Genomic DNA, 26,029 nt, shown 5'->3' with positions numbered 1-26,029 from the left:
AAGTGTAGTGCAGGTATGTTTTTTCTCTTCTGTGTAGTAGAGTAAATTGTAGTTTAGAATTCATATTTGTATAAAGGCATTGTTTCTGAGTGTTGGAGAAACCATGGGCAATAGATGGACTGAATAGGTGTACGATTTGGATTGAAAATCAGTACCCAAATCAAACAGCAGGTGCACCTTATTTAGAAAGAGAAGGAATATGTTTGAGTGGAGCCTTAATTCTAAACCCTGAAGCCTTTAAAGATGGACAGTATCTGTAATCTAGAGGTGCTTAAATTTGCATTCTGAAATTTCCATGGCTCACAGTGCTTCTGAATGTGTGAAGAGCTGCTGCAGATCATCCTACATACTAGTGTATCTTATCCAATTACCATTGTGTGAAATACAAACATTTCTGTGATATGAAGTAAACCCAGAACTAGCACTGCAGTAGTTACCTCCAAACTGGTAAACTGAAAATACAACGCTTTGGTACCCTAGATTCTTCAGCTGTAGATGTTGACTCAGGGAGCAGGCAATCCTGCAGGCAGACAGGCCTATCAATACCAAAGGTAATCAGATAAATTACTCCCTCATTCAAGGGACACTTGTCTGTTGTAGGTCGCAACCATAATAGTCTTAAGGACAGGGCTCAGGTTCTCAAATTAGATCCCCTGTTATTAGGAGAACGGAGCAAAATTCTGCTGTATGCTTTACTAGAAAAGCTAATGAACCTAAATATATTATAAATTAAGGCCAACATATCTCAGTTTTTCTCACCAGAAGTATGAACACTTGTGTAAAACACATACAACATTTCAGTTTACTGATCTTTGTGGGTGATAGATATATTAAAGAAATATTTTCTGAACTTTCATTAGAGTTATTACAAAAATCAAGACATGGTAACTTCATGCTTTTTCAAGCATGTAATTGATAAAGCTCAACATCAGAAAACAGGTTAGTTAAATGTTTAATAATGTAAAGTGCAACATGTTTTTTTTTTTTTTTTTTTTAAACAAACAAAACCCACATGTTTTAGGCTATTTTAAATAGAGACTTCTACAGCTGGAAATTCAGGACCAAGATGCCATGATGATAGTGTGGTGCATAGGCAGCAACCCACATGGTATATCTGGCATGTTACTACCAGCTGTGATTGGTACTGCATTGCCAGATTTGCTAACCAGCTAAAGTTACCTGAAGCAAGTACAGTGATGATCTAAGTAATGTGTGATGTTACTGCTTCTACTGCTTCCCCCTTTACTAACACACATTCCACTTTTCACCAAGGGATCGAGATCCTCAAGTAGTAGAGCAGATAAAGCTTTTTTTTTTTTTTTTTTTTTTTTTTAATTTTTAAGGGCTTTTTATCTAAAGATCTCAAAGATCTGTAAACTACCACAAATATAAGCCCCTGTGCTGTGGGCTTGATAACTAACATACCTAATCTATTACTAATGGCAAAATTGAGGCAAAGAAATGAAGAATGTTCTGTAAATAAGCACAACAATATCTGTCCTATCTCCCTTTCTTCACCTCACAGAGGACACTTGCACTTGAAAAGCTTTCAATTTATTCCAGATACTAACACTTATATTACTATATAGCTAATCCTGCTACATGGATCTGTTTTCATTTGCTTTCATGTAAGAATTCTTGCTTTGCTTGTTTTTAAAAAAATTACAGATTGTAGATTTTGCTGAAACATTAACTACTTGGGGAAAAAAAAGTTATAATAGGGTATAGCACTTGATTCCAGTGTAATTATTGTGTTAGACTGTTCAGATTTACAGGTGTTCTGACTATAAATTTATTAAGATGACACAAATAGGTTAAAATTTTTCTCATCAGTGTCAACTGTTACGGAAACTAACTATAAGGCTGCTTGCGTTTTGGATCCTGAGCAATGTAAAGAGCAACACATTCTTCTTCTCTTTTCCAGAAGTACCTGGAAAAATAGAAAGAGAGGTGATTGAATGTGTAGGGGAGGTGGGGAGGACAAACCAACTACCAAACCTAACAACTAAATACCTTGATGCTCCTGAAAAGTAGAGGAATTACAAACAATTTCTCTTCTGACTACGTTTGTTCTATTTCCATATTGGTATATCTTGCTATATTTTTCAGAACAGCTCTTCGTAATCATCCATGTAAGCCAAACATCATGACACAATGGGGAAGAACATCTCTCTTCTTATGGGTGAAGCAAGGGGAAATTCTGATCTCGGTGATGTAAGGATTTAAACAGATATTATTTTAACAATATAAGCATCTAAGAATTGAGGAGTATTTTTGCCTTGTGGTCATCACCTTTGTATTAGGTGTTTATGCCGGTTTCAGAGATGGCCAGAGATCAGTATCAGCGTACAGCAGTGACACGTACAGTAGTATGCGCCTGCTGTACAGGTCTGATAAATGTCTTAATCCAATATGATCTGTGCTGGCAGATCTCTGCACATGCATCATGCCAGGATTTTGAAAACAGTCTCATTGATTGACTGCAGGACTGGGAATTAATTTAAGAGAAGTGATTTCATAGAAGCAGTGGACATAATGGTAGAGGGAGGAGGGGAGGAGGTACTTGTTGGAATCACAGGTGCAGAGAATCATTCTGTGCAGCTTAACGGTTTCAGGTCTTTCAGCAATGGCTTCTGGTGTTATTTAGTGATTAGCAAACATAATCATTACTACTTATTAGTTTTTGTTTGCCCTTTTTTTTTTTTTTTTTTCCTGCAGGAAAGCAGGCCATTTGTAATCATCTGCCTATAGTTTGCTGCATTGTATTACCAGTGGGTGTATGCAATTCTTCACGATGGGCACTTTATCGACCTGTGCCACTTTTCACAAGAGTTGGCAAATACTTTCAGTTCCTTCTGGAAACTATTTTCACCAGTTTTTCTTTTTACATATATTATGTGTACCATGATTGTGAAACAGCCTTATGCATCCTACTACAGGAAGAAAACTGTGCTGTTGGTCTGGCACCCAGATCTCACTGTATTGATTTTGATTAAGGCTGATCTGAAGCTTAGAGGATTTGCTGTTGCCATTTAGTATTAGTATTCTTGCCATCTACCTTTATGCATGGTCTTTTGTGTGCTGCCTTTTCTTGGTGTTTATCTTTTATTTTCCCCAGCTTAACCATACAGGGTGAACTAGAATGAATGCCTGGCTTTGTTTCCTCCAAAAGACACTTCTGCCCTAAGGAATAATGCAGGCTATTGCAAATCCTGCAATCACAGAGGCTATGTTTCTGCACCAGCTGATGCCCAGCTTGATATGGACCAAATAGACAGAATTTATGTTGTCGGAGTCTGGAAAATCATGCTGTTGAATCGCTCGTCTCTACTCACAGAGATTGGGCACGGACAAGCAGGCTGTCACCAGCAGTTAGAGTCAGGGTTTTACCATCCATAGTAACTGTAGATGCACCCTCCTGAAGGGAAAGAAGAGACAGACAGCTTTTAGTTTTCCATGTCCTATCACCAGCAGAAAGAAAATGCTGCAGGTAAGTATGGAAATCTTTCCTACTGAAAGAGTACTTCAAACAAAACACTGTTTTACAAGGCCTAGCTAAATATTCAGCTGATCTTCCCCATCTGACGCTATTAGCATCAATAAAAACATGCTTCATGGTTCGTTGTTCCTCATCATAAAGCAGCAACCTATTGCCTGATGCCTTGGGGATGTGCTGCTACCAATCTAACACAGCAGCCTGCAAGTTGGTATGACTCTCTGGAAACTTACAGGGATAACCTGCTGGAGTACTTTAAGCTCCTCTTCTACTTTCCTGATTCCTAATACCTTTTTAAGTCTTGAAAAGAAATTCACAAGTCAGCAGGGAGCTGACAGAAATCAGTAATAGGCATCCATCTACACTGGAACAGACTCATCATTATCTTGTCAAGCAGAGGAACCAGATTCCTGCCAGCAGCAAGGTCTTGATTGCACAGGCTGCAGTGTAAACAAGTGTCTTTCAAGAATATTATGTCTTTAATTAGTATTTGATAGTCCCTGTGAATTTCAACAGAACAGGAACTGATGGAAATACCTGCCTTTCGAGCTAGTTTGACTTGTGTAAAGGGAAACCAGCTTTTCTCTGCTGTTTTTCCCTTGGGCTGCAGGTGTTTCTTTGAAGCCAGGAGAAAGAAGAGAATCTGGATCAACCACCACTGTGCTTTAGCATAAAAATGTTCTTGAATTTTTATTAGCTTTGTCTACTTAATTCCAGCTGGAGTTCAGTATGAGGACAAAAACTTCAAGGCAAGTACTAATAGGTGATGATTTTATCACCCAGAGGCATTCTGATGTATTTGCAAGGTACACCCTAGCAGGAATCAAAATCCCCACCTAGAACTGATAGAAGATGGCAGTAGTTTTGTCCTCCTAATACAAGATGAGGGAAAAGAGGGATTATTTTTATGGTGGCAGTTTACAGACTTTTTTCATGATAGTTTAAAGTCAAACGATGATTCCTGTCAATGATGGCTTCTGTGAGAAGGAAGGTAATCATTAATTTTTGTTGCTGGTAGTAAGAGGCTTTACAACTGTGCAGTTTGCTCTGAAATGTGAATTCATGGGTTAATATGTGTGAATTGTCACATACCAGCTGCCACATCCAGATATCTGAATTACTTTTACTTTTTTCAGTTGTTCCTGGTCCATAAGCTATAACCTAGAAAAAAAAAAAGGGAAAGAAAAGTAATGGATTCATCCCAGTGACTGAAGTGTACACATTCATCTTTCTACAGCATTTAAACATTCTATTTTTAAAGAAAAATGTTCATAGAGGATGACATTATTTTTACAGACATTAAAATTCACATTACGTTTGGTATTCTCATATTGATTCCTACTGATAAAAAGGGAACTGATCACACCTGCCACTCCTTATGCTCTTCTGCATCCTCACTTATCTACTCCTTCTGCCTCCTCCCACTCTCTGCTTTGCATCTATATCCTTCCTGCTTCTGTTCTTGGAACAGGCGCTTCCTCCTCATGAACTCGGGGCCCTGTCAAGAGTGTGTTGAAGTCAAAAAGATTCTTCCATTAACATTAAAAAGGCTGTAGACCAGACCTTATTTTTCTCATTATCTGCCCTTTTTGTGTTCTTCCTGACAGTCCCACACTCTCTGTCACTCTGCTGTCAAACGTATTGGATTCTTCAGAATATGACTCCAAGTAACCCAGGGAGAAAATATGTTTTGTAAACCATCGTGCGTGCAGCACAGACATCAGATGGTGCCAGCTTCATTTACACTCAAGCTGGACTGCGTTTGACAAGGCTGAGAAGTACAGTGCTCTAGCATGGCCTGGGCTGTCCAGGGGCTGTCCAGGTCTTTGTTTCCATTTTATGTAGATTAAGGAGGGGAAAAAAAGTGTATTTACACACTTGAATTAGATTTGGCACCAAGAGTGCTGTACAAACATATAGGGAAGCTGAACACACTTGTGAGCAGTGTTAGCATCTTGCTGGTATTTCTGATGTGGGAAATAAGGGGGCGGGGGAGCTCTTTTAATCCCAAAGGAAGTGAGTGGAAATAAGGTTCGGGTTGATTCTGCAAATGGAAGTATCTGAGATAGGGGTCCCCCGCCCTAGGTGAGTCGGATCAGTGGCCAAAGGTGGGCATTTCCAAGGGGGCAGGGCAGGCTACAAGTGAATTGCTTTTTAAAGGTGCATGATTTTCTCAGCAGATAGGGTTGCAAGGCCTGGATTCATTCAGTCTGAACACGAGGCACCTATTACCTGTACCTTTAAAAATCTCCTCTTTCATAGAAATTAAAACACCTACCTCTGTTTCAAAGTTATCTCCAAAGATACTCAAGGATTGCTTCTGTTTTATTTCTCTGCGATGGTCGTTCAACCAGCCGTGTAAGGAAAATGGCTCCATAACAGAAGTGGAATTCAGTGGGAAAGGCGTTTCTTTCAGGAGTTCGTCTGTAAACGCAGCAGAGGACTATCAGTCGCATTTCCCTTGAGCTTTGCAAACTTTTTACGGTTGCTTACAGCTTGAAGTGTTCGATTCACAGGCATTATCTAGGTAAAAGTCAATGACCATAGCACTGTTTGCTATTACAGTTATCACGATGTACCACTTGAGTTTAAGACGCGTCTTACTTGCCTGTCTTGGTGAAGTTGCTTCTCTGAAGCTGTTGTCAGAATTGTGCATCCGGGCTTCTTAAAAACAAGTTCAAACAGTATGTGATAGACTAGACAGTCCTTCTGGACATGCTCTTTGCTCTCTTTCAGACCAGCTTGTGCCTTTCTAAAAACTGATGTATTGTTTTTGAGCCTTTGCTGAGCAAACCCTAACACGTCCCCATAGGAGAGGAATGAGACCCCCTGAACCACCTTTCTCTCTTTCACATAGTCAGTACTGGCCTTTGTGCTTCTTCTCCCCTATGTGCTAAAAACACTGGCCACAATGAAGCAACCTGGTTATCACAATGTTAAATTGAATATAAAGGCTTTTCTTGTGGTGCTCATGGATTTGTAGGTGGATTTAATTTCCAGTAATTCTCCTTCATAACTGATTTACTTTAAAATAGCTGGAGGACTGAATGCAGTTTCACTGTAGCTAGTAAAATTCAAGACTTGTGCTCTGTGTTGCTGTGAGTTGGTAAATGACTAAAGTTAAATTTGTCTAGCAGTGAAGTTCAGAGACAGGGTAATCACCTTGGGGATCCTAGGTAGATCCTAGGATCCTAGGATCCTCAGATCCTAGGCTTCTGAGAAGCCACAGGGGAACACCTCTAGAACAATTTCATGTCAGGATGCCAACTAGATGCAGGAAAAGCTCACCATATGTCTGTCTCCCAAAGGCATTGAGCTAATAAACTCACAGCTGAATTCTAGTTACAACACAAGGAAGAGTAGGTTTTTTCAAGTATTAGGGTATTTCTTAGGCAGAATTCTTCTGGTTCTTTTCTAAAACCACATTTCATGGCACTAGAGTGTTTTGAAAGCATCATTGCAGTTTTTCATGGAAGGCCATTTCAGATGCAGTTTTTGAACAGTGTGAGAAGGTGGTCAGTGCATTCAGGGCACGGCAGTATATTGCATAAGCTGCTGCTATTTGATGGATCATAGTATGCACCAAATATCCATGTTTATCTCCAGAAGATCTGGATGGGATGTTAACTCTTTTTTGTTGTGGAAACAGGTTTTGTCATTAGAATAAATTCTCTTTAAGACTAAATTCTATTCTAAATATAATTTATTTAATTTTTTTTTAAGAACAAAAAAACCCAACACTTTACATTAGATTTATTCTAATCTGGGCCTGGAAACAGTAACAAGAGCTAGTCTAAACACTAGATTTTATTGTTTTATGACACTACAAAGCAATGTTAGGGTCCTTGATTCGTGATTTATTTTCACACTGCAATATATCTGATTTTATTTCTCAATTTCACAGGTTCATCAAACTTGCTTTGGAGGTATTTAGAAACACTTGTACACTTTGCCCTTAAATTATAGATACATCCAACTATACCCACTGCAAAGTTGTTTTTTTTTGGTTAGGGAGTAATACAAAATAAATATCTAAAACATCATGATGCATAATCTCACACAGAAGAAAAAAAAATCAAGATGTTTTATCAAAAGGTACTCAGAGCAATTAGGATTCCAATAGCTTTTAAATATTTCATTAATAGTAGCAATCTTCACTTTCTAAAGTAATATGAAGATAGCAGAGATTTTTCTGTTATCAGACTAAAACAGGTCACTTGAAATTAGAAAAGCCTTTTGTAATACAAGAAAGACAATAGTAGGGCTTTAGTAAAAAAATAGTATTTTGTAATACATGTGTGTTTGTGTATATATACACACATGCACACATATATATATATTTTTCATCTCTTACTCTATCACATACTATATCTATCTGTATCTACATCTCTCCCTATATATATATATATATATATATATATATATATATATATATATAGGTATACATATATATACACACACACACACACACCAAGATGCCATGACAGTCCTGCTCAGCTCATGGGGTTACACCTTGATCAAGAATTCCAGCATCGCATCAGGCCAACATCAGTTCTGGCTTCATATGCTGGAGAGTGGGTAGCAACAGACTGAGTCTCTAGGATGGGCACTGTGAAGTTTTTTGCAAGCAGAACTATAAATGCTCCCAATGATTTACAAGGAATTTGGGGTTAAAAAAAAGGAAAATAAAAAAAAGTGTTCTGAGCAAGAAGCAACACAAATCTAACAATGAAAATTAATTATCAATTTCTTAGTCAGTATCTTAACTTCTGTCACTTATTCATAGTAAGCATAATTTTGCTAGTTTTCCTCTTTCTAGTGATCAACTCTTGATCAACAGGATACAGGATGTCCCATTACACAGGGCTACAGGAAAGCAATCTACTCATACTTAGGGTCAAGGCAGAGTGTAACACATCCTGCTTTTTTTTTTAATTATTATTTTTTACAAAGAGCCCACACATTGCAAGTAGAGCTTCATTTCAAGTGAAGCCCTGAAGAAGTTTCAGTCTTCTGATATTTTCTTGTCAGTGGGCCCTAGTTTGTGATGGGGTTTGAGTTTATTCCTAATTCAGATAAATTAACAATACTTGGCCAGTAGTAGGACAATGACCTCTGAAAACAGTCTGGATGAAGTCGATGTTTGGTGTGAGCCACTATGATGATTCTCTTGCCTGTTATTGCAGAACAAATAGGAGAGCACTGTGATGATGGCGTATATGACATGATGCGTCTGACATTGTTAATGACCTGCTTGACTGAGTCCTCATCTAAAGTCCTCATCTGCAGATTATCCCTTGAAGCTGAAAGCTGCACATGCCCTGATCCCTGTGAACTTGAGCTAATAAAATACAATGAGGAGGATCCTGTACTTTGCAATCTCACATGTACTGGGATTAAAGCCTGGTGCTTTCAAAGGAACTGAGTCTTTCTTATCAGCCCAATGGCTTAAATTTAGCTACAGTTGCATATATTTCTGCTTAGCCTGTATATTGGCTTTCAGTAACAGGATATGTGAGTTGGTGTGTTTCTGGATTTATTACTTTATATTAACACTGTGAGACAAGGAGACCTTAGTGATAATGAGGGTAAAAAATAAAAAATGCTAGAATTGACATCTTACATTTTGCTAAGCTAGTCAGCTGAAAGCCTTGTGTATTTATCTCCAAGTGATGCATCACTAAGTGGAATATCAAATCTAATATGTTCCTACATGTTGCACTGTTCAGGAGATCCATTTAAATAGTTCAATAGTTAAGTCCATTTTTGGAGTTCATTACTATTAAATATTCATACCCCAGCAATGCATTCTTGATGGTTTTTATAGCTCTTTCCAGCTTTAAATTAGAATGTGATGATATCATGTTAAGCTGAAAAATACATCATGTTTACGGAATGAATTTATAAATATTTAAAAACAGAAAATTACACTTTTCATTGGATGTTGATTTCAGTTAAACAATAGAGACTCTATTGAGACCAAGAATATGAAGTTGTGGGGAAAAAAGGAAAAGGACAGATGGCATGCAATAAAACTGCCAGTGCTCATACGGCTTGTTCCTGTCTCAGCTTTCCAACGTGTATGGTGCCAGGTTTTGTGAGCACAACCTTGACAGAGACAGTCTAAGGGAGAGCTGGGGACTTGCTGGGATTACTGTATTTCTGATAGCAATAAAGAGGATTGCTATTGGCTAACAGGTAGATGTGTGTGCATTTGCTTACCCCAAACTTGCATGCTACTTGGGAGCTCCCCTTCCCCTACTCCTGTGATATACCTAAACTTTCTTGTCAAGCATCATCTCATTCTCCCAGAGCGTTTCTTAAGACCTACTAACCCCAAGCTCTTTCCATAGCTTTCTTGCAAACCTCGTTTTTTGAGATTTGTTGCAAAGGAAAAAAAGCAATAAAGTCTATAAAATACAATACATTGAAATAGTGTCAACTATGAAACTGATTACGTTGGCTTTATGAAAAACTGTATTTTTTCAGTGACGTGGCATTCTTCACTTCTAGGCAGTGCAGTCTAGATGGAAAAATCATTGACTCTTTAAATCACCTGGTATGTTCTTACTAATTGAGAAAGGCCCTCCACCCTGAGTGATGGTGCTGCCTTAGAAACAACCCGTCTCTGCATGCTGTGGGCCCATCTCTGAACAAGGACACGAGAAATTCCCTTACGAATAGTGTCTCCTTCTGTAAAAGAGGTAGGCATCCTTATCCAAAGGGGAACACTTAGATCCTCTTTATTTTGTTCTTATCCTTTAAAAAGCATAAAAATGGCCCATGCTAGGGATAAGGAGTTATTTTAGAATTGTGTATTCATTTATTTCTATCTACTTTATAAGCATCCCTTCCATCTCTTAAATAATACTATATAATAATGAATAGTTCTGACATGACAGTTTTGCAGATTTTCATGTTAAATTGCCAATGCTGGCAATAATTTATACACTGGGATGTTATTCCCAACATGCCTACCTAATTCCTTTGAAAAGTCAGCTTCATTCTCAGTGCTAACAGAAAAGTCAATGAGACTAGTAGGAGTTTAATACCTCTGCAAATCAAGTCAGTTAGAACCTGTGGATGCAGGGACATAATTCTAGGCACCTGTGTTTAAAAAAAACAACAAAAAACAAGTAGTTAACTCATTCCATATAAAAATCCAGAATGAGAGCACTGATGATGACTGATTACATAGGAGGTTAGTTAGTTCATTTCAGTGTTGTTAAGTATAGATGTGGAAAAATTTAGCTGAAAATTCAGCACTCACATGGTGTAATCATACCTTTCCCTGTGTAACTGTATTTGTTTCTGTAGTGTGCCCTGAGAGTTGGCACGACTGCTAACTTATGACTCGTCCATGTAATTATTTCTGGGCACATTTTTCTTTGTGTCATTAAATCTATGTTAGAAACTAAACAACATTTTTTTTTCCTAATTGAAACAGGAGTTTGATGTAGAAAGCCTTGAAGAATATTTTTGTAATAAAGAAATATTGCATCTTCAAAAGGAGACATCACCAGCCAGGAGGAAGGGAGTAAATTAGAACAACAAAAATGCAGGATTTAGGCCATATTTCTGTTTACAGGCTTGTCGTGATCTAGCTGGGTCATTGTAATTAAGAATGCTAAACTGTATTGAGATATACTGGCTAGGGTTCCAAGTACAATCCTAAACTCGGGAATCTTACTTTTTGTTTCTGAATCTGCCTTTTATATGACTGTGGGCATTTCATTAATTGTCTTTGTGTGTAACTTCTCCCCCCATAGAAGAGGAAGTCCTGTGAGACCTCGCTACATTTGTGAGATAAGGCTTTTTACAGCATGTGTGAGCTATTATTACTAAATAGCCTTAGAAACACTAGTGAAAATGTCAGACTGACACTATAAGTGAGTTTTCTGATTCAGATGTTACTGTCTGGGGGACACTTAAGAACATGAGGATAAAAAGAAGCTACCTTATTAGAGAAGATGTACCTGCTGTGAAACTGCTCTGAGCTTTAGAGCTTTAAAAATATTATATATATATATATATATATATATATTTACCAGAGTCTGAACAGAAAGGAAAACAATTTTATATGGTGTTTCTTTCAATTTCCACGATGGGTTTATTATATACATTATGTACTTAAGGGTCAGCAGTGGCTTGCTTCCCACGGTGAAGCATTGGGATAGATCTCAGAGAATACGGTTTATGTTCTGCCTTCCTTTGAGAAGGCTCAGCTGAGACTATTGTAGGAGAGGCACTCTTCTTCCCAGAGATTTTTTTGTTGTTGTTGTTTGATGACTGCTGTCATTAGTGGTTCTGGGTCCCTAATGAACTGCTTAGAGTGCTCCTGGCTTCAGGAAACATGCAGCCGGCAGGCCTGGCTTTTGGATGATACCAGGTTTGGGATTGAAGAGTTTAGCAGAAGTTTTCATATGACAAATTATAGCAGCCAGTGTATTTCAGACATAGTAAAGGTATTTTATTAGTGTTTTAAGTGTTACTAACTTAGGTTGGTTGTGGCCTATCTGGTTTGTCTGAACTCTTCATCTACAGTATTAGCTATATACTCACTGGGTGTATATATACCTGTGTGGTATAGAGAGTTGTTAAATATGAAGGAAGGGGAAATGGATGAAGCCAGTGAGAGGCTGTGTGGTTATATAGGACTGTAGGAGTATGTTAGGTGATTCTAGTCCCTTCTTCAACTTAGGCAGCCTTTGCTGTTCAGGTGGGCTTCAGGAGAGAGATGAACGTGACTTAGGAAATTCTTACAGTTTCTTGTGCAATTTTGGTGGGTCCAGGCAGTTCAAAATGCTTGACTATTTTTGTCACCTTGAATACCATTCTGTCCTGGAGATCTCCTGCTGGCTGTTTGCAAAATACATTCCCAAGAGAAACACTTCTTAATGTCTAAACGCTCATATGCTTGTTCTTTTAATACAAGCGTTTGAATCAGAAGGAAGTCACATATTATAGAAGATGAGTAGTAATCTAGTTATGTTGGAAGTACTTAAAAGACGAGAGGAAAGAGAATCAAATATTCAGTTTTCTAAGCTAAGTTTTCTAGCAAATTAAACTTATTTCCAAAATGTTTGTTATTATTTAAAATAAAATTTAAAAAAACATATCTTTAGAATTATTTCAGTGTACCTTCAACAGAACAATAAATACCTATATAGTTATATTAAATTCAAAAGAATGACCATATATTTGCCGTTTTGTAAATGAAGACAGAATTTCTTCCTTTCCCTCTTTTTATTATTCAGAGGTACAGTTTTAATTGAACTCATTTTTCCCCCTAGCCAGTTATCTTATAATTTATTTTTTCTTATTTTCAGTTATCAACATACTTTTCTTTTGATCCACTTGACTGTGTATGCCAGTGAAACAACTGCAAATACTGTCTACACAGGTTGTACTAGATTAGCTACAGACTTTTATAGCACTGAGCTCACTCTTATATCTTGTTTAATAGCAGTACTGAAACTAGAAAACATTTATTTATAGGCTATACCTTAGGCTGTATGGTATTCCTACTCCAACAGATTGAATAAACTGTTCAATTTTTCCTACACATTCAGATACTTGGGTTTTGTCAGGTCTGAATCACAAGCATAGAACTGTGGTGTACTCTAACAATACTAACCAAATTTAAAGTCCAAATGGTGAATTACCCTAGATACTCCTAGAATCAATGCAAGTTTTGGAAGTGAAGTCACTACAGGACTGGTATTTGTGTCATATTTCTTCTACATGTCCATTGACTATAAATCTTTTATGGGAATTAAAATCTCATTGATGATTGGAAGTAGATTAAATAATTTGGATAAGTCAAAAAATGATATTCTGCCTACACCATCAATATTCCTAAAGAACATTTAAAATCCTAACTTAGGAAAAGTCTTTTCTCACACCTTTTCTTCCATCACATTTCACATAAAAAGCTTGGATTATTTCAGTGAGTACTAGCAAGGTAAACTTTTGAACTTCTGAGTACTTTTGTGAACAAAGTTCAGCCATTACTGTTTCTTAGAACCAGTGTTTGTGTCTGTCTGAACTGTATTTAAATGTCTCTTGCCCACACTATAAAATTGTGATGAAATAGAAACTGTGAGAGCCTTGCTTCCAGGCTGGTTCAACCAAAACCAGCAAGAATTGTTTTGACAACTGTCATTCCTGATGTCAAAATTTGTGTAAAGGAAAACAAACAGGCAAACATACCTTGAGTGATCCATGTTTAGCCTATGTCCTAAATATATTCATCCTTATTGATAAAGGAAGCGAGACGTTTTCTCAGGCCTTACCTCTATACAAAAGAGGCTAATAATTTAGTAAAAAACAGTTCCACGGAAAGTGCCTCAGGTAAGGACTGCATGAAATGTGTGTTTCTGATTGATTGTACTTGAATATTCTTAACTCACTCTTCTAAAAATGTGTCTTTTTAATAGCTATTGCTGCCTCTTCATATGTTCTGAGTACCCTGGTTTGAGGGATTTGCCATAGTGTTGGCCGAGACAGAAAGCATAAATAAATCAAGAAGTCTGGACTTAGATGTGGTGTTTTTTTTTCCTTTTTTTTTTTTTATTTGTTATTTTTTAAAAAGGCAATTGAAGCTTGATTGATTCCATTTATAGCTTTCCCGTATGAATGAGCTGCAATCAAGGTTTTCTTTGAAGATGTTTGTCATCCCTTTCTCTCTGAAAAGGGGAGGCAACAGTTCAGATTTATGTAAAGAAGAACCTGAGAGTGCTTCAGCTGGCACTTTAACACTGAAGAGATCCTGGATTTTCAGAAGAGAAACTAAAAGAGGCTGAAATCCAGCTCTCTGCATAGATCAACTTAAATTTTGTTAAAACATGTCGTGAGTGAAACATCATGAGACACTGGTGGTAGCTTGTTAAATATTACAAGTGTTATGCTGATTGTTGAATTCTGCTTCTTAGGGAAAAAAGAAAGAAAGAGAGAGGGAGAGATGTGCAAGAGAGGGAGAGAGAGGAGAAAGAGGAAAAGAAGGAATGGGAGAATGCTTAAAGGGGGAGAGAGCAAGCAAGCGAGCGAGAGTGTGAGAAGGGGGGAGGGAGGGGAGAAGGAGAAAGAGAAGCTGAGAAAGAATGAGAGAGAGATGGGGAAAGGGAGAAGAGGGGAAGAAAGAGGCAAGTGAGAAAATGAGCGAGAAGGGGGGAGCATGAGCAAGGAAGGAGGAGGGAGAGGATGCAAGCAAGAGAGAAAGCAGGAGAGGAAAAGAACAAGCAGGAGAGAAAAAATGAAAGCAAGAGAGTGAGAACAGGGAGGGCAAGGAGAGAGGAGGTGTGAGAAAGTGAGAGGGCAAGAGTGTGCAAGAAAGAGGGAAGCCAAGAGAGAATGAGAGAATGTGAGAAAGAGAGAGGGAGGAGAGAGTGAGAGCAGAAGAAAGCTAGTGGGAAAGAGAAGTAAGCAAGAAGTGGAGAGAAAGTGCATGACTGAGAAAGAAAGTTTTTAGTTTTTCTGCTTGCTTGCTTGTTTCTCACAAGTCTCACTGACAGGAGCTGCTACCTTAAAATTCTGTAACTAACGATGTGGGGTCTTTTTGCCATGTACAAGACACCACTGAGACTTTCAACATCTTATTGTCAATGAGTACTGAAAATTGCAAAACCTGAGCTGTTTGGTAGGCTGAAGTTCTGCCGTTGAAGTTTGTTGACTCCCTTTTGCTTGTAGCGATAGTTAAGTCACGAACATTTCAAATATTTGTTGTCTTGACTGAGAGGCTAATCCAAAGGAAGAAACTATTCAGGGAAAAAAGATGTATTGAGCTCTGAGCAAAACAGGTACCTTTATTGCTTTACTGTTTTCTTTTTTGTTGTTGTTGTTGTTTTTCCTCTTGAAAGAAAAAAAACTTTTTTCAGCTTTAATTAAAGTTTTATGGCTTTTGGCTTTTGCACAGCTTTTGAATAACTTACAAGGAAAGGACTTTACTGGATTTATCAATAAGAATTTCTCAGAGTTCTGTGCTTAAAAAAAAAGGCAGGAATATATATTATAACTTCTGATTGACTGTCAGGTCTATTCTTTAGCTCTAATCTTCTGCAAAAATATTGACAATATAAATCTTTAATCTCCTTTCTTTTCTGCTTTGATATTTAATAGTTGGTTTCTGTCATAAGCTCTTACTTCATACTGGTGAGGGACACTTACTGGAAATCACCGTATTGAACAAGATAGCAAGTGTGAGAGGATTTTTTTTTTTTATTACAGCAGCATCTAGAGGCTTCATCTGAAATTATACTTCCTGTGCTAGACACTGTGAAGACAGTGAGACAGTAGCTGCCCTAACAGCGCCCCCCCCCCAAAAAAAAAAAAAAAAAAAAAAGGTGGGGGGGGCAAAAGGCAAATATAAAGGAATTATTTGCCTATTGGGATAGGAAGGCATGCCATCTGGGTCATCTAGATCTGTGAGTGCTAATTTAATGCGTTAACCAAGGTCACTACTACCTGGACAACCTTGAGGAGTGGGCCCATGTGAACCTAATGAGGTTCAACAAGGTCAAGTGGAAGGTGCTGCACCTGGGTTGTGGCAATCCCAGACATGAGCACAAACTGGGAGAAGAACTCATTCAGAGAAAGACTTGGGGGTTCTGGTGGACAAAAAGCTCCACATGATCCAGCAGTGAGCGCTTGCAGCCCAGATGGCCAACTGCATCCTGGGCTGCCTCAACAGAGGAGTGGCCAGCAGGGCAAGGGAGGGGATTGTCCCCCTCTGCTCTGCCCTCGTGAGGCCCCACCTGGAGTGCAGCATCCAGCCCTGCAGTCCCCAGTACAAGGAACAACGTGGATCTGTTAGAGAGGGTTCAGAGGAGACCATGGAAGTGAACACAGGGCTGGAGCACCTCTCCTATGAAGAAAGGCTGAAAGAGCTGGGGATGTTCAGCCTGAAGAGGACAAGGCTCCAGGGATACCTCATTGCAGCCTTTCAGTGCTTAAGGAGGGCTTATAAAAAAGATGGAGAACAACTTTTTACTCAGACAGATAATGATAGTACGAGGAGTAATGGCTTTAAAATAAAAGAGGGTAGGTTTAGATTAGATGTTATGAGGAAATTCTTCACTCAGAGGGTGGTGAGGCACTGGCACAGGCTGCCCAGAGAAGCTGTGGATGTCCCATCCCTGGAGGTGTTCAAGGCCAGACTGGATGGGGCTTTAGGCAACCTGGTCTGGTGGGAGGTGTCCCTGCCCATGGCAGGGGGGTTGGAACTAGGTGGTTTTTAAGGTCCCTTCCAACCCAAGCTGTTCTATGATTCAGGCTGGTGTGATAATAGCCTTTTGGAAGACTGGAAAAGCCCAAATTAAGAGAGAAGCATTTTCATGGTGCATATAGATAGAGAGAAGTAAGATTATGGAGACAAAATTTTCTCTTTTAAGAAACAGAGAGTCTTTTTGGAGAAGCACATTTCCTAGTCAAAGACACAATGCTGAAAGCTGCTTCAGCTGCAGTCTTTCAGGCAGTTTTTTGTCTGGCTTACTGTTCCCTAAGTGCAGGGGCTTGTAGGGTTGCTGTCCTGTATACAGGACTCTTCTGTGAATTTTTCATTTTGGTCGGGATTATTACCTATCACTATCCATGTTCTAGGTCTCTGCCCAACAAACTCAAGAGTGCAGTTATGACTGGAGTGTGGAAGTTGCAGTTTTTATCCAAAAATAGATGCAAAATAAAAATAGGGCAAGACAGCATGGAAATGAAATATTAAATGAATCAGACCCTACATGAACTAAAAGCACTTGTCTTTCCTTGGGCATCTTTATTTCCTGAGTGTATAGTTATAGGTAAAGGAGAACAAGTAGCTATATAGTGTGTAGGACCAACTCACTAAAACCTCATTCTCCAAAGTCAGAGATGATTTTTTCTTAATATAAGACAGGAATGGCATGCAAGAAAAATATAAATACTGAGGTTTCACACTGTAGAGTTAACTGATAGGTCATTGTGATGTCCTCACATGAACAGACAGGATTTTGGCTTTTTCTTTTTTATAATCATGTATATGGATTTTATTTGTGGTTGGGGTAATGAAAGGAAGTACTTCCCCAAACAATTTTCATTTACATCACAGAGAAAGAAAAACAGAAACTTAGTCATTTTACGTGGACAGAATCCTTGTTGTTCAATCAGATATAAGAATTGTTCTAATTCTGAAATTAATTTACATTACCTGGATTTGGTTTTCCAGTTTTATACTGCCTTGAATTGAAAAACCTGAAATAATAAACATTAAGCAAGAGTAAAAATTTATGTTCATGTTCTTTAGGTTAACAGAGATTAGGCAGCAATGCAAAAAAATAGCTGTGCCAGATCCTCAGCTACTATCAAATATATTCAACAGGGCTACCCCTATTTTGTTGACAGAGGGTTTGGCTGAAAATCCTCAAAAATTCATGCCACTAAAAAATTTCCTATTCTGGTGTTATACTGATTTTGATTTCCTTTCCTTGCTACTTGCACAAGTTTACTTGGATCATAGTTCACATTTAGCAAACGTTTCACAAATCAATAAGTTAATTGATGACATTCACACATTTCCTGGAAAGCAGCTGCTTTTTACAATATCTAACAAATTTGCCACAGTCCTGATTATTGATGAATAATATGGATTAACAGTATTTAAACTAAGGCAAGCAATAAGAGTGAAAAGCTCTGAGTTAGCTTAGAGTTTTACCTAGTTAACCTAGCATCAATTTAGTCTTAAATTTTCATTCAGTTTTTGTATTTAGCAAAAATGTATGCTTACTTGTTCACAAAGTATGTTCCAAGTTTCAGTGGGTGACATTTTTTTTTTTTTTTTAAATCTGATTTAATGATTTTAGGGTATACAAGATAAAATTAAAGATCTACAGAGCAGCAATTAACTTCTAACAAGGCTATGAAAAATGCAGCATAAATAGAAAATGAAGTATATAAGTCACAGGCTGATAAAGATCCATTAGATCATTTCAAATGTCTTTTAAAATTTACACAGAAAAAGGCTTACTCTTGAATTATTGGTGTAAGTTGAGTGCCAAGATCTTCACAGTGAAACCACTTTTCAAATAGGACATTAGTTGATTCTCCAACATAGTACCTGACAAAGTAAAAACATTATTCATTTTTTCTTTTATTAACTAACAGATCACACATTCTTTTCAATAAAATATCTACTTGATGTATGTAAGTGTATTATTCTCAAGCGTGGTGTACTTCATTCTGAAATGTGGTTATTTAGGGAAGCTTTATTTTTCCCTGATTAGCTGACTGGTGAGGTGCTTAAATTTCTGTCAAGGGCCTAGTAGTTCTGCTGATCAACTACAGATAAGTCACAAATTCCTTTCGCAAACTTTCCAGATTTAATCCTAGAAATTGTTTTGTGCCATAACTCTTTGGGACCAATAAACCCCACTTCGGGTATGGTTACTACAAAAATACCTGTCCCCAAATACAGTTTCCAATAACAGCTTCCAAGCAGCTGTTAGATAAATGTTCATTTCTAAGAGAGTCCTCTTGCTTATTGCTCATGCATGGGCAGATAAGAATACATGATGGCTTATGGATGTGTTTGAAAAAATTTGGTTGCGTAAATTTGGAAAGTGTTGTTTAGCTTGCCACTCTGCAAAGTCACTTTGTGTTTTACTTGCATTATTTTGTCTTAATGAATAAATAAATTGTACTGAGATCAACAGGACAAAGTAGCTGTTGTCTCTGGGATGACAAATATAGAATTTACCTACAGATTAAAAAAGAATGACTACATGGCAAGGGAGGGATATTCCAGCACAGTCACTCATAGTGACAAGTGATTGTAAATAGGACCTGTGTCCTTTGGGTTAAAGTGACTGGAATTCAGGTTTAAAGGGGTAAACAAGGCTTATATGATTATACTCTGCATGTATGTGTATTTGTGTATTCATGTCTGTCTTATATATCCGTATTAGTATTGTCCAGCAACTTTCTAAGAGCTCTGCACTTCTTCCAGTTTTGCAAAAAGAGTGTACTGGGAAGAGAGTAACGTTATTAATGCCTCCAACATAAGAAAAGCTGTGCTATGAGCACAAATTTTGGATACCTGAGAATCTACAGAGAAGGGAAATGTTATAAATGTCTCTGTTGGAAGAAATATGCACCTTGGTAGGCGTTAAAGAAAGCATACAATCTAAAAACTAAAATCAAACTTAGTTGGCTTAGTTTGCCATAGGATTAAGTTTTGTTAGTGCACTTTTATTATAATACAAAGCATGTAATCATTACCTAGGTTGAAACACTGAAACAGGCTCTTTATTCTTCACTTGCACAATAATCAGCATGCTAGTGTCTCTGATTTATGACTGAAGCTTGTAGGCATGGTAAATAATGTAATGGTAACATAACATTAGACCTCGAGTCTGCATACTTCAAAGCAATCTTTGCTGCAGGTGGGTGGAAGTGAGAAGCTTCACAAGAACAGAAGTTCTGGTTGTAAATCCCATCTCCCAGGAGCATGCACAGAGCCAGTGTCACTTCAAAAGTACAACATGATTGTTCACTTCCCAAACTTCAGGCATCTTTGTTCATGTCAGTGTGAAACCATGGCCACTAAACACCTCTAAGTGATTTATTTTCAGGTACTTGATTAGATATTTTCAATTAAGAGTGTGCTTTGTTAATCCAATTATTTTTTCCACCTGCAAACCATATGGTAGCTTCTGATTAGTTTAAATTCTCACCAAAAGGATGACCATATCAAAGTGCAAATCCCTAGATCTACCTGGGGTTCCTTGTAAAGCCGTTCAGTATCTTTGTAACTCATGGCATCCGCAAGCTTCATGTATGAGGTAGGTTACTTTATTTGAAGTTACCTACAGCTACTTATGTTCTTTTATTACAAGTGAACGTCATTTTCTGAATCACTAGCCAATTGTTTCTAGCTCAAAATATCTTTTTTAATAATGCCAGTGCTCAGGATTTATGGACCTGCTATGAAAATAAAAATAAAAAAAAGTGCACAGATAAACGCTGCTTCAAGTTAAGTGGATTTGTCTTCAGCTTCAAATCCATTCAGGTGACTTTCTGAATTATCCTCCTCTTAATTTCCTATTTCTTTCTCTAGAGTTCTTTGTTTGAAAAGTGTGTGTATATATATATACACATATATATAGACACACACACACACATATATATATATATTTCTAGCTCACATATTCAAAATTCCCCTGTTTTGATATGGCCCATGCAACAATCAAAACTGTAAACAAAAGGACAAAACAGCACATTACAGATATTACTGCAATTTTAAATCTTTATAAACTACGTGAGTAGCTGTGAACTCACTTTGGTCAGCTGAATCCAGTTAATAACAAATCAGCTTTTCTAACTTGGCTATCACTGCTGTGACTTGCATTCTTAGACTTATGAATTTTGCAAGGCTACAGAACAAGGCTCAGTCCTGCTCCCACTAGAATAGAAAATAAATCTCTTGTTTATTTGAAGACATTGTTCTCATAAGGCAATAAAAGCTAGGTAGAGGTGTTTACAATGTAGAGGGGTTAGTGTTAAGAAAATTGACTTTGTTTCTAGCTACCCACACGCTTGCCAGGAAAGCTGCTCTTCATCTTTTTGTTTTCAGTGCCTACCAAGGAATTAACGTTCTACTTGCCAGAACTGATATGAAAATCTCTTTTGATTTGTGCTGTTACAAAACTCTGAGATTTTAAACTTCAGGTGATATTCATACGCAATATATAGGTTGATAGCTCTAACCACAGGACATGTTGTAAAGACAACTCAATGTGTTCCTTGCTAGACTAAACCAAATGCTAAATGAGATCTGTTTGTGTATTGATAAACACATGTGTGGACAAAACTAGTAAAAAAATTGCCATGGTGAATCTATTGAATTATTGCAAATGTATAATACAGTATTGTATTGACATGAGAAATTAATTCTATATTATGTATCCTAATAAAATAGCCAACAGTTATACTTCACCTGAGCCCATCAATTTCTGTCTTTAATCTTTCCCTCTCAATCACAAGACCCACAGTGTCTGCGTATCTCTGAGGAGAATGAGGTATCCTAGCAGGTAGGAGAAACATCTGTTCAGACAAAGAAATGGGAAAGCATCAGTGGTAGGAGGTCTTTGTTTTGCATATCATCCTTCTCCTGTCCCAAACCTGCAAAGTCCTCTGTTCACTGTCCCCACCTTCCCCCTGCTCCTTGTTGATCTGTGCTGCTCCCTTGTAGCTGCATTCAATTTGGTTCCAATAGCCAAGCAGATGCTGCTTTTTGCTTTCTCAATGAATGATGACCATTGATTCAGTGATCAGCATTGCCTTTATTGCAGTGAGGTGCTCTCCTCCCAGACTGATCATCGTTGCTAGACACAATTAAAATGAAAATCTAACCAGTTACTCTATCTGGAATCTATAAATTTACTGCAATTTCTCAGTAGCAGAAATGGAAATAAAAAGCAAGTTTGTTGTCAGCTCAAGAAGACTTCTAACGTAATCATCTGTGTGTGTCCCTCCAACACAGTGAGACCTGTGATTGTGTGATGAGGAGAATTCTCCAGAATTAATTAACAAACACGAGGGGCTACTTACTCATGCAAGTCACAGAGAATGGGCAACATTTGGCTGGGAGAAGCCTATTACTGAAGCCTGAAAATAAATTTTCTTCTAGCAGCTATTTGACTATGTAGGAAGGTGGTAAGCATGTGCTGTTTTTGAGTGTAACAGATTTCATAGCTGAGTTTGGGCACGTCATTGCAACTTCACTGTCTGCAGGACAGAGCGAATGATAGAGCAAGACTGGTGTTGGTCTTCCCGCTACAGATATCGTGTGCTCCTCCTTATTAATGCTTCTGGTAAATGCCCAGATCTCAGGTGTGGAGTCTATTACCAGACTTTCCCTATCTATAGGTTTGAAAGCTTAGATCTGTTTCTTCATTGAAAAGGTCGTAATGCTTCTTCTAGTGACTGTGCTTTGTCACAATGCTTCTTCTAGTGACTTTAAGCTGTTGGGTCTAATACATGTCCTTCCCTTTAAAGACTGACCCCATTAGATCTAATATTTGATCCTCTCAAAGACTGAGAGCAGTTCAAGCTTTTGACAATGATAATGAGTAGCAGTAGTGGCACATCTAATAACTTGTAGTAACAGCAAGTAAAACATCTAGTCACAAGCTCATTAATAGCATTGAAATCTGTGCTTTAGTAAGTCTGCTACTACATGGAAAAACATCTGAATGAAGGTGGATACATTTTGTCCATAAATTGCTCTTTAAAAACTGTTCTGGTATTATGATGGTTGTGAAAGCTAGCTGTGATGACTAAAGAAGGCTGAAAATAGCCCAATCTCTTAACTTCTAACATTCTAAGTAGCTTATTTAATGTGGTGTTTGGGTGGGTGGGCAGTATTTACCTGACAGTGTGTAAGTAAAAGACTAATTCGCTTGAATTCACGTGGCTGATTCTATGCCATGAAGGGGAGTAAGAACTCCTTTCAGTATTTTCTTGGCTGTCTGAATGGATATCCCAAGTACCCACAGATTTTTATCTCTTACTGAAATTGTGAAATGTTGGACAGAGTATTGTAGTTTGCTGTTACTTATAAAGAATTTGTTATAGCGCATTCAAGCACTTATTTATTTTTTAATCCTGATACCATTTCTTACACAGCAGCAATAAATTGATTTTGATATACTTCATGAAATATTAATTTAGCATACCTATGTACAACAATAACAGAAAAACAAGTGTGTTTTACCTCCCCTTCTCGGATGACAATGTCTTTTTGCTTCCCATTTTCAATTATCTTTAAACACATGTCTCCTTTCACTTGGTAAAAAAGCTGAAGGAATAGGAAAATAGCAATAGGTCAACTGCTCCAAAACATTCTGTACTTAATATTCTGTTTTTAAAGGATGTATGTACGAATACATTCAATCTGTTTGCAAATACTTACAGCTTTTTTTCTAACAATACATAATAGACTTCCAACCTTCATTGCTTTTGAAAATTTTCTGAAATATGTATTATTTCCATTATCCGCATACATATGACAGTCTGTACAAGAGATCTGTAACTGCTTGAAGAACTCTTCCACAAACACAGTGGAACCCTGCTCTACTGTCTTTAATCCTGGGGATTACACTTTGTAGGGCCAGGACTTTATGGTTGAGACATCTGTTAATTGTACTGCATATAAAGCTTCATTTCTGTTGTTTTTCAGCTCAGATGTATCAGGGTCTTCACTTTTACATTCAGTCAGATTAAGTGCCCCTTTTCCAAAAATAATTCAGATATGCATGCCCACTTTTTTTTTTTTCTTTTAACAGAGCTTTCTCACGTGGGAATAATTGCTCATTTAGAAGCTGTTCTGCTTTATTTCTGTGGTCACTCTGAAGCCCTGCAACAGCTGCTCCTCATCCTACTGTGTGTGTAAAAGGATTATGTTCTAAGCTTACATAAGGACAGGGCTACTGAACCTGTAATTCTGCCTTCAGTGACCTTTCCACGGTTCTGTTTTCAGAGTAGCTTTGTGAGGGCTCGGAGGTGCTCAGACCTGGCCTTGTGCTTCATGGCAAGAGCTGTGCTATGATCTGTAAGCAGGTCTGTCGTTGACCTGGAATAATGGGCACATTTTTACTCGTACTGTATAATGATGGGCAATAATACTTCAAAAAGTCAACTTTACCTTTCTCATTCTGCCTCTCTGCCCAATTTCTGTATACTTTTCATATTCTGTCTGCTGTAGCTAGAAACCAAGCAGACTAATACATATAGTTGCTGAAATTCAGGTTAAAATTGCCTGAAATCTGACTCAAAGTTAGAACTACAGTGGAAATTATTTTATCTGTAGTTATTCACTATAATTTTAGCAAAATGGAAATAAAGAGCTCATGAAATATAAATAAGAGAAAGAAGAAATCACCCAAGTATTATGAAAACCCTGAAACAAACCTTTTCCATTAGAAAAGCTTAATCAAATTTTTAAATCAGTTTTTTTTTCTGAAACGGTTTTTGATATATTGATTGATATATGTCTGAAAATCCAAGGAACACACTTACGAACATAAGAATAAATACACTACCAAGGGAATGAAACAGTGGAGAGAACTGAAGATGCACTGGAAAAAAGCTCATGCTGAGAGCTCTTACATGAGTGGAAAGCTCACCTTGTGCCAAGGAGATCACCACGGCTAAATTAAACTCCCTCTTGTCTAGATGGCCATATTGCCAGGTTACTTATCCTCATTGCACTCCATTTCCTGGTGTTCTTTTCATATCATTTTCTTGCGTGTTACTGAATGACTGTATAAATGCAATATTAGCCCTCGTTACAGAGCGTGTCAGGCTCCTTGTACAACATAGTCATTTGGGTGGAGAAATGATCTCTCCTCCATTTCAAAAAAGACCCATCTTATCTAAGAATATAAGGTTCTGATGGATTATCACACAGGCCATTGGTAATATGGCACCGGCAATGCAGAAATTGAAAGATCTTTTTGGAAATGATGACTTTTGGAGTGGTATCTTCCCTATAGCTACTGAGGGAACTGTTTCTAAATGCTTGCACAGACATGTTGATGATGCAAAGAACAACAGGAGGAGAGTTTTGTGCTGCTCGTGAGTACAAATTGCACGGATAAGCATCTTTCTGGTAATGGAAGGCTGAGGAGTGGAAAGGAGCCTTTCAGCTCAACAGTAGAGCATTGCAGTCACAAGAAAAGATTCTTGACACAGCAATGAATTTTGAATTAAAAGAATTATTTTGTAGTGGGAAAGGAGGAGGGAGGTGGGCTATGCATTGTTCCATTGCCAATATATATATTTTTTTTTAATGTCTGAACTTATATACTACCTACCATTGTAAATTATGGTCTGTTCTTCAAAAAGTTTTTTTTTTTTTTCTTTGAATAATGTCTGAGTGCTTTAGGCTTCCATAAATCATCTGATGTCACTGTGATGCATTAAAGTGGCAGTAATTACTGAATCTACTGATGTCCTTATATTATACCCTGAACTTTTATTGAGGAAACTGTCAAATGTTTAACATCTCTGTGAGTTATAGTCCATGCCTGTTTCATAGGACAGTTTGCCAATATAGTATTATACTGTCATTTTACTGGGACTTTTTCCTTTTTTTTTTCCTTATTTTTTCCTTTTTTTTTTTCCTTTTTTTATTTTTTCCTTTTTCCTTTTTTCCTCAGTGCTGACCAAGCTTTGCATTCCGGGCAAATATAAGCTCTTCCTACATATCCTCCCCCCCCCCCCCCCCCCCCCCCAAACAAAAGACACATGAGTAATGAAGTAGTGGTGTGTGTGTGCGTGTGCTTGATTGTGCTTCAAACTGGATAGCATTGTGTCAAACTGTGATGAAAGGCAGCGGGATCAGTGCTGAATTTCTGTCTGGTTTGCACAGTCCAAGTACAATACAAGATGTGCTCTAGGTGACCCTGCTCGGCAGGGGGGTGATGACGATCTTCAGAGGCCCCTTCCAACCTCAGGCATTCTGTGATTCTGTTTTATGCTCAGAAGTTCAGTGTATGGCTTGCTAAT

At 37.8% G+C, this 26,029-nt stretch overlaps 1 protein-coding gene across 1 annotated transcript in view; it reads right to left on the bottom strand.

The window, feature by feature from the left end:
* Nucleotides 1–1,851: 1,851 nt before the first annotated feature.
* HAAO (3-hydroxyanthranilate 3,4-dioxygenase) overlaps nt 1,852–26,029 on the bottom strand; it is a 34,115-nt gene continuing 9,937 nt past the window's right edge. Inside the window, exons 3-10 of the mRNA XM_035562596.1 lie at nt 23,235–23,318; nt 21,456–21,562; nt 18,489–18,578; nt 17,673–17,716; nt 5,775–5,920; nt 4,589–4,657; nt 3,336–3,418; nt 1,852–1,930 (exon numbers count right to left, since the gene is read on the bottom strand). Coding sequence (XP_035418489.1) covers nt 1,852–1,930; nt 3,336–3,418; nt 4,589–4,657; nt 5,775–5,920; nt 17,673–17,716; nt 18,489–18,578; nt 21,456–21,562; nt 23,235–23,318 — 702 coding nt within the window. The remainder of the gene's footprint in view (nt 1,931–3,335; nt 3,419–4,588; nt 4,658–5,774; nt 5,921–17,672; nt 17,717–18,488; nt 18,579–21,455; nt 21,563–23,234; nt 23,319–26,029) is intronic.

Source organism: Cygnus atratus, chromosome 3, assembly GCF_013377495.2.
Source record: "Cygnus atratus isolate AKBS03 ecotype Queensland, Australia chromosome 3, CAtr_DNAZoo_HiC_assembly, whole genome shotgun sequence".
Lineage (NCBI taxonomy): Eukaryota > Metazoa > Chordata > Aves > Anseriformes > Anatidae > Cygnus > Cygnus atratus.
The sequence above is the reverse complement of the archived record's forward strand: the minus strand, read 5'-3'. Positions and strand labels throughout refer to the sequence as shown.